Raw genomic sequence first — 9,079 nt, 5'->3', positions numbered from 1 at the left:
CAAGCCTTTAAGACCCCAGACACTATGCCTTTTGATAGCCGGGCACCATCAGCTTTCTTCACCACATTTGCTTATGCACACATTTGTCTTCAGAAATTGTGTCGGGAAGGTGTGCATCATGGGCACCGTTCCCCATTTTTGCTTGGAAGTTGCTGTTATTTACAGATTGGCATCTCTGGTTCCTTGTTTTCATTTTTTCAGCCTTATTTTACTTCTGAGAATTTTTTTAAGTTTTATTTTGCTATTGAAAATATAAATAGCAAAACATACCCCGAATCAACAGTTTCTACATATAAACTATAGTGACATTGATTACATTTTTTTAGTTGTGCCACTTTTCTTATCTTCCTTTTCTTAATTACTCCGTTCTCATTAACATAATCTCACTTTTCCCCTAAAGTTTCTGTTGAATCTTTTTGGAGCTGCTGCTGTCAATTTGATCTCAAATAGAAAGCTCTCAAAATTTCTGTTCAAGGTAAATCTTTTATAAGCTAAACAATTTTTGGATATATGATTCTTGTTGGCAATTCTTGTCTCTCTGAGTTTTTATATAGGAAAAGACTTCAAAATGTGTGTGAATAAATTCCACTATATTTTCATTCCATTTTTCACAAACGTTTTGAATCCCATTTAGGTGCCATCCCCCTGTCTCCTGGCCTGCAGTTTCTTCGCAGAATCAGTGCTTAGTCTTATTGGGCTCCCTTGTCATGATTTGTCAGGAGCTGCTCTCTGAAGTCTCTGTCTTTGGAAACTTGGATTATAACAGGTAGTGGTGACTTTCTTTTAGAGTGTATCAGGATAGGATTGGTTGAACTTCTTGTTGGAAATCTTCACATCTTTCATATTTGGGAAGTTTCCTTTCAATAAATCTTCCACAATTTTCTCTGTGTCTTCCCCTCCTTCTCTTTTATTCCTCTTCTTCCGGAATCCCAAGTATGAGTAGTTTCTTTCCTTTGATATTGCCCCACAAACTCTCGGAATTTCTTCATTTTTCTTTCTTCTTTTTTTTCTGATTATTCCTCAAATAGTTCAGTAATAAAGAATTCATCCTCTATTTCATAGATTCTCTCCTCCATTGATTCGGTTCTGCTTCTGTGTCCTTCCATTGAGATAGTTATTTCTGATATTTTATTGTAAATCTAGATTTCTAGTTATTGCTTGTGTAGGATTTCTAATAGTCTGTTGTGTAATTTTGTTCTTATATTGTTTTCCTGAATTCTCCTAGGAGTTGTCTGCATTTTCCATGATCTCTTTTAAGATCCTATATATAAACCTTTTGAAACTCTTATCAGGTAGTTCTATTACCATTTGTGGTAGTTACATAATCTGGTGTCAATTTGAGGAGATTATGAGTGAAGGGCTGGGGCGGGGGGGCAGGGCCGGGAGTCTAGCCTGTCAATCAAAATATAACCAATGAGGCCTCTGTGTGGTCATGATCTTCTCCTGAGAATTTTGGGAACTCTGGCATTTTCTACCTTGGAGGCGGGAGACACTTCTTACTCTTGGCTCACTCCCTTGGAGACTCGCTACTGATAAGGCTGGCTCCTTGTGAGACATTCCTGAGGAGAAGCCACATGGACCTAGCCTGAGGCAGCCAGAATCCTGGACCTGGAGAAGCCACCTGGAGACCCCTGCCAGTGGTGAGATGCTTACAACACCACTGGATCCAAAGACTTTCTACCCACTGGACTGTGACTGTCCTGCATTCGGCGTCATTGCATGTGTTTCATGAGTCTGCAGAGGACCTTATAGATCAGCCTCGGACATATGGGCTAATATCGGACTTACTGGGCTTGGACTGGACTGAGTTGGGATGCTTTCTTAATGTATAGAATTATATAGAATTCTCTCTTAGACACATATGAGTTGCTATGGATTTGTTTCTGTAGTCTACCCGGACTAACACACCATTTTGCCTCATGAAGGTTTTCTGTGCCTTTGATTTGCTCACTTGTTTGAGCTAGATAATTTCTTCATATGATTTGTTATTATCTGCAGTCTCTGAAGCATTAAGGTGTTGATTGATTGATTGTATGAATGCTTGTTATGTACTGATCTTTTGTTTTTATGTATGCTGAGTTTTGTTTCTCCCCTGTTTATAGAATCTCGCTTCCTTTATATTATTTCAATTGTTTTATGGTTCTGATGTATGTGGGACTTTGGTAGTATCTGTTAGCTACCCATCGTTCACTCTCAGTAGTAGAAATGGTGAATCACACACGCAAGTGAATCATCTGCACTAGGCTCTTATGTCTTCCCTTGCCAGATTGGGTGGAGGTGTGGGAGCAGGGTCTTTCCCTGATAGGAGATAACAAGTATTTGGTGGTCAGGGTCCCTCCACAGTCCTTGTGGGACTGTGGGGGTCTGTCTGAGTTGGTACGAGCAGTTAGTGAATTCTTTGGAAATTCTAGTGGGAGGTCTCTTTATCCATGAGGCAGTGTTACTGAAATGGATGGGATAAACACTGCACATGAATGAAACGGGTTCCTAGTAGCTGGTGGAGGATCAAAGGGCTTAAGTGCAAGAACAAATGACCTGCAGGAATTATGCGGGTGTGGAATGTGTGATGTTGCAGCTGGGTGGATATTGGATGAGGCATTAGCATCTCTGAGATGCAGAGAGCACATGTCAAGATGTGACTGACTTTGGTGGTGAAGTGGTGTGTCTCTGGCCAATCACTGGGACTGGGAGTGCTCTCACTAGTCACTGGGTGGGGCACATCCCCCATCACCAGGTGGTCAGAGTGAGGTGCCCAGGTCATTGGTCACTAAGTGGGTGGCACGAGAATTCACACCACTGGGCAGATGAGATGGCAGCGGACAGGGAAGGAGGTCTCAGGATCCAGTGTTGGGGCAGGAATGTATGCCACTAATCTTGGGAGTGTGTGGATGCATAGGGGTTGCTGAAGTGGGCATGACCTCCGGTTGCAGCTCTGACTGCACAGGAGGACCTGACACAGGGATGGGCTGAGTGGACGTGAGCCTCTCAGTGTGGGGGAGAACACGTTGCAGGAATAGGAAGACATGGATGGGAGACTGCCCAGAGCACCTGCCATGAGGATGCGTGGGAGTGGCAGCGGAAGATCACTGAGTGTGGGAGTGTGAGGCTGGGCTCACCCCTCTACCCTGGGAAGTCAGGGGAGGATGAGGGAAATGCGTTTCTCCAGTCTGGTGTGGGCACTGGAGTCCTGCCCTCAGAGCACAGTCAGCCATCAGGACTCAGCTCATGCAAATAGGAGGAGGGGGCTGTGTACATTCTGGTTGGATGAGGGAAGCAGCACTCTTCCACTCCAGCGGTGCCACCTGCCCAAGCTATCAGGAACTGCCACCACCGTAAGAGGTTCTGTCCCTAGTGTCTGACTCCCTCCCTACGCGATGCGTCCTTAGGGCTCTTACCCACCTTCCAGCACTTCCTCTCGGTTGTTCCCATGCCCCGGGGGCAGGCTCACCTGTCCGCATCAAAGGAGGAGATCCAAGGACCATAGTTGAGGTTGTAGGCCTGGACAGTGGTGTAGTGATTAAACCCAAAGAAGTCATAGGTGCCGTTGATCCTCCTCTTCTCCGTCTCCGTAAATTCCGGGAGCCTGGTGGCAAGAGTTACTCAGGCAGAACCATGCATTGAGAAGAGAAGGGGATGGAAATGGGCGGGCTCCAGCCCCCAGATGCCTGGTCACGACTAGAGGGCTGCACTGTGTGCTGCACAGGTGGGAACCCTTATCAATCTATGCAGCAGGGCTATGCAGGGACATTTAGGGTGAAGGCTGTGTTAGGAATCCACATCCTATGAACTCCTTTTATTCTCCCCTGCTTAGTTGGTTGGAACTTCATGAGATCCGTGAGTATGTCCCTGGCGACCATCACTTGTCCCCTTTCACACACGACACCACTAATCTCAGGTCAAACCCAGTGTGGGTCCTAGAGTCTGGCTGCCTGCTTTCCTCTGCATCTCTTAGCACCTTCCCTAGTCTTCGGGTCTCTGTGTACTCCTCTTGAAGTAGGAAATAGTCAGAAAAGATAGGTCAATGCTTGCTGTTGCTCTAACTTCTGAGAGAGGGAGAGGGATGAGGTCTCACAGTTGGGCTGTATTGGTACAAAGAATCATCACCTAATAACCAAATATTTCAGAGGTACATGCCTGGCAGCGACCCATTGCTGTTTCACAGAGGGCTGCAGGAAGATGAGAAGGAGCCAGGGAATTTGTCCGTGGGGTGAAGCAATGGGGTTGCTGAGAGGCGAGAGCCCGTGGGAAAGGTTTGTGGAAGACTAACAACCTCCTAGCAACTGGCTTGTCAAGTGCCTGGCAGTGCCAAGTCCTGGGCTTAAAGTTTTACACAAGCAGGGAGGCTCAGAGGAAGGTGAGGTAACTGGCCCACGCCATGTCTCTGTGACTCTAATACCTCCACTGTCCCCCCACGGCTGTGTTTGCAACTGCAGACCAGGCTTCGGCCGGCTGATGCTCTCCTGGCTGCGGGTGGGCACAGGGACTTACCGAGACTTGCTGAGGCCAGCTGCCAAGCTCCTGTCGTGAATTCGTGTCTTCATCACCTCATTGTAATCTCCGTTCTTGAAGATTGGATGTGCAAACCAGCCTCCCATAAACTGCAGGTGGGGTTGTGGGACAGTCAGGTAAAACAACCAAGAGGCTGTTTAGAGGTCACTACCTCAGAAGTCCCCCTTTCTTTCCCAGCTCCCAATCTTGAGCTCTCAATTTCCCAATGCCTGTTTGCATGGCACGGCTTGTGTGCAAGCCTCTTCACCTGTGCTTATGTTTTCTGAGAGCAATTGCGCTGTGCTCTGGGTCATTGCATGTTGAGGAGGAGGAACTGAATGGAGCATAGGCCCGGGCGCCCAGAAAATGTTGTCTTGCTGCCCTCGTCTCTGTCTGCCCACTGAAGAGGAGGGAGCGATCAGCCTGCAGGCCCCCTGCCCTTCCTCTCCATATTCCTGTGCACCAACCAGACCTTTCTGGAAGGAGTGCCTTGTAAGGATTTCTGGGCTTCCTAAGTAAAAGATAATCCAACATGGGCTTTGGGCTCACAGCCGGAAAGTGGGAAAATGGCCCATCTGTTTTCTCGGAGTCAGTTTAAGTCATCCTTGGAGTCTCTGGGTGGTGCCAAGAGTTACCTGAAAGGGTGGAGGCACCTTGGAAGACCATCTTGGTGCTCTTCTTCTGAAAAGTCAGCAGGAGAAAACCCCGTGGAGCACAGGTCTGCTCTGACACGAGGGGCGCCGCGAGTCAGAATGGGCTAGACAGCAATTTGTTAGGCCGTTCCGAATCACAGGGGAACTCAGGGCATCTGTGGGTGTCTGATGGCTTTATGTCAACCAAACACTCCTGGCTAGGGGTGCAGTTAGACCTGTCAACCAGGTCACAACCTGAAGCTGTGTCCTTGCAGGTGTGGCCTTCTCATAAGGAGGACCCCTCTCCCTCTCTCTCTGCCGCTGGCCCTGAAGTTGCTGGGGCCCTCCCAGCCTTCCACTGACCTTGGATCCACACAACCCTGCTCTCACTGGCCTGGGATCCACCTGCATTCTGGATGACTGCATGTGGCTGCATATGGACTAGCATCGGACTTACAGACTTAATTTGGACAAGGCTGGGATGCTTTCTTGATATATATTTATATCTATCTATCACTGGATTTGTTTCTCTAGTCGACCCTGCCTAACACAGCATCCAAATACTATTGTGCTATATATTTGGGAAGCTTCCCCTATGTCATCAATTCTACCCTTGTCTGTTGTCTCATGCCTAACATGTGGAATGGAGGTAGCCTTCCATTATAAATAAAGTCAGACATGAAGTTTGAATATACATTCCCTGTAAAAGAAGTCCGAATGCACCCACATATTTTTGCAGTAGACCTTCATATCTTGAGCTACAGTATCACAGTTCACCAATATAAATGTTCGATCTAATTCACAAGCTAACATTTCCTAAAGTCTGGGGTCTTGATTTCAGTAAAACCAATTATTGTTCTACTTCATGAGTTGAGTGAGTCTGAAATGAAGGGTGTATTTATTTTGTCTCAAGCTTCCTTTTCTCCAGCTGGCTCACAAGATGAAAATCTGGCCCTTGTTTGTATTGACTTATTTGACCACCATTGTCAAGCTCCCTTCTGAAGAATTAGGCAAATCAAGGCTCCAATATTCCTAAAGGAGCCCTGGTGCTGCTGTGGGTTAGATGCTGGGTGCTAACCACAAAGTCAGTGATTCAAACCCACCAGCCACTCTAGGGGAGAAAGAGGAGGTTATCTTTGCTGTAAAGAATGACGGCAGCAGAAACGCTATATAAAGCCACTAGGAGTCAGGAATGGTGTCCTCCCGTAAGGAGGGCCACAGGCAGGCAGCTCCACCACAGAACCAAAAGTGAAGCTCGATGGAGAAAGAGCCCTCGTCGTATTTCTTTCTTGATGCTGAAATGTGGGAAAGAGTTCTTTCCAAGCCTTCAAAGACACCAGCAAGAGTCGGAGAAAAGCCAGGCCATGAACAAAGCTCATTTCCTTTTACTTCTCTCTCTCTCTCTCGCTCGCTCGCTCGCTCTCGCTCTCTTTTTTTAACCTTTTTACTTCTCTTATTAGGGACTCAGACCAAAACAAGGGTAGGCTATCTTGGTTTCTGTTTACCGGTATCTCTTCTTCCTACAGAGTAGTAATAGGACAAAATTCCTAGACCAAAATATGCACGTACTTAATGTTTAAACCCCAGGCATTGGTAAATTAGGGGCACTAATACACTCCCAATACATTTAAAATCCCAAATCCAACCCATCGCCACGGAATCAAAATGCCTCATGAAGCCCTTCTCTGCTTCAAGGCTGCAGTGTTTATAAAAGCAGATCATGTCGTTCTCTCCTGGAGTGTCTGCTAGGTTCTAACTCCTATTCAATTAACAGCCAATTAATTAACTGCTAAGTCACCAGGGCTCCTTACAAAATTTCTACCTTGAAATAAGTAAGCTTAGATAATGACATCTAGCGGTAAAGCCTGGCATTGCATCCCAGCTCTACTGGACACCACAATCAAACCAGAGATGAAAGGGATGGAATGTCTTTCTATTAATGAACGTTAAGCCCATTTTACATCCAGTAAGGATGACACTCTTAAATAATTTCACAGACTTAAAAGCCAGCCCCTACTCCATAGAGCTCAAATCACTTCATCACAGTTAACCTGTGAGCTGGGCAGAGCACACCCAGTTTCGAGATGAGAAAGCTGAAGTACAACACGGTTAGCTGCCTTTCCCCCAGCTCCCAAACTCAAGTAACAGCAAAACCGATGTAAATCTTAAAGTTTTTGATTTGCAATCCAATTGTATTCACATTAGACCATGAGAGGAGAGAAAAAGATGGGGAAATAAGAATAGCTCCCCAGTATGGTTTGTTATGATATATGTAAGAGCCCCCTATAAAACGATTTTTTTTTAAAGTTCCCCAAAGAAAAACAAACCTGAATGTATCTCCTAGCTGCTTCCACATCCTCTTGGTTGGAGGGGTTCCTGGGTTCAGCCCAGTCACTATTGATGGTGATGGAAATGATTCCCCCTTGCTTGGCACGATACATGTCGTTATATAGATGCCAGGCCTCAGCATGAGCCTTTATTAGGTTGTGGCCGACAATGTAGGGGGCAGTACCAGGCCTAAAGGAGATCCCTGGAACACAGACATGGTTGTCAGTGGAGAGTGAATGTGGCTGAGAGGGTTACTCTGCCTGCAGATGTCTGCCGTATGTTTGTGGAAGAGTACAGGTGTCACGGTTAGGGAGACTAGAATTCAAAGCCTGGCTCCACCACTTCTTAGCTGGCTTTGTAACTTTGGGCAAATAATTTAGCCATTCTGTAAAGTAGGCAACGTAGAATTCTTGTGAGACAGAGGTGAAAGCATGTATGTGGAGCCCTTCGCCCTAGTTTGGCAGACAGAAGGCAGTTAATACGCGTTGGTTTCCGTCCCTTCTCCCTAGAAGAGTGACACATGCCTCAGACAGAAGTCACGGAACAGTGTGTGCCCCACAAGTGGCCATCCGGGAGCTCTTTGGAGCCTACTGTGAAACTGAAGCTTGAAAACATAGTTGATGGGAGATTGGTGGCCAAGATGGTAGACCAGACCCTTCACAACAGAGACCCGAGAAACCAATTATGGATACAGAGGACAATCCTAAGCCTGAAAGCTTCAAAGGATAAGAAAAAATAAAGAAATGGCTCCAAGCCCAATCAGAGGAAGAGACTGAATAAAAAGAGGAGTGAACACGGAGCCATACTGCACAGTGAACTGCCAATGGGCCTAGCACAGCATGACATTTAAAAATCATTGCAAGCAGTGTTCTGATTGGGGCAGGAACCAGACAGCGGGCTCTGCTTGTCCAGGACTCCACAAGCACACACACTGGTGCTTGGTGACTAGAAACATTCTTCTGACCGGAAGCTCAGCATTCCCCACCCTGCTCAAACTTAAAACCTCCCTACAGGTGCCAGTACTATCCTGCCCTGCTTCTTATCTCTCTGTTCTTAATGCTTTCCTGCCCCTCTTATTGTGGCTCCCCGGAGTGGATACCTCACCTCTACTGTCTCTTTAGCACTTCTGTGATTGTCAGGGAGTCACATTCATCTTCAAAAAGGACATTTCAAGATCTTTCGAAGTACAATGCTGCTGTGATAGAGCAATATCTAGCGGCATACAAGGAAATCCAGTCAATATAACTATTATTTAAATTTATACACTAACTACTAAAGCTTCTGATGAAAAACTTGAGGAATTCTAAAATTACCTTCTGTCTGAAATTAAACGTGCAATCAAGATGCATTGGTGATTACTGGTGACTGGAATGCAAAAGTTGGGAACAAAGAGGAAGGAATGGTAGCTGGAAAATATGGCCTTGGTGGCAGAAATGAAAGTAGACATCGCATGATAGAATTGTGCAAACCAATGATTTCTTTATAGGAAATACCTTTTGTATTTGTCTAGGTACTTTAGAGAAACAAATCCACAGCAACTCAATGTGTAAGAGAGTTTTATGTAAAGAAAGTGTGCATCACGAAAACATCCCAACCCAATGCTGCCCAAGCCCACAAATCCAACATTAACC

The 9,079-nt window shown here is 46.0% G+C and overlaps 1 protein-coding gene across 1 annotated transcript in view; it reads right to left on the bottom strand.

The window, feature by feature from the left end:
* Nucleotides 1-9,079, bottom strand: part of LCT (lactase) — a 72,119-nt gene that overhangs the window by 8,446 nt on the left and 54,594 nt on the right. Inside the window, exons 12-14 of the mRNA XM_004703881.2 lie at nucleotides 7,448-7,650; nucleotides 4,489-4,598; nucleotides 3,449-3,583 (exon numbers count right to left, since the gene is read on the bottom strand). Coding sequence (XP_004703938.1) covers nucleotides 3,449-3,583; nucleotides 4,489-4,598; nucleotides 7,448-7,650 — 448 coding nt within the window. The remainder of the gene's footprint in view (nucleotides 1-3,448; nucleotides 3,584-4,488; nucleotides 4,599-7,447; nucleotides 7,651-9,079) is intronic.

Source organism: Echinops telfairi, unplaced genomic scaffold (genome assembly GCF_000313985.2).
Source record: "Echinops telfairi isolate 266 unplaced genomic scaffold, ASM31398v2 ScPeMD7_4;HRSCAF=17, whole genome shotgun sequence".
NCBI classification, from domain to species: Eukaryota; Metazoa; Chordata; class Mammalia; order Afrosoricida; family Tenrecidae; genus Echinops; species Echinops telfairi.
This window is presented reverse-complemented; position numbering and strand designations above follow the sequence as displayed.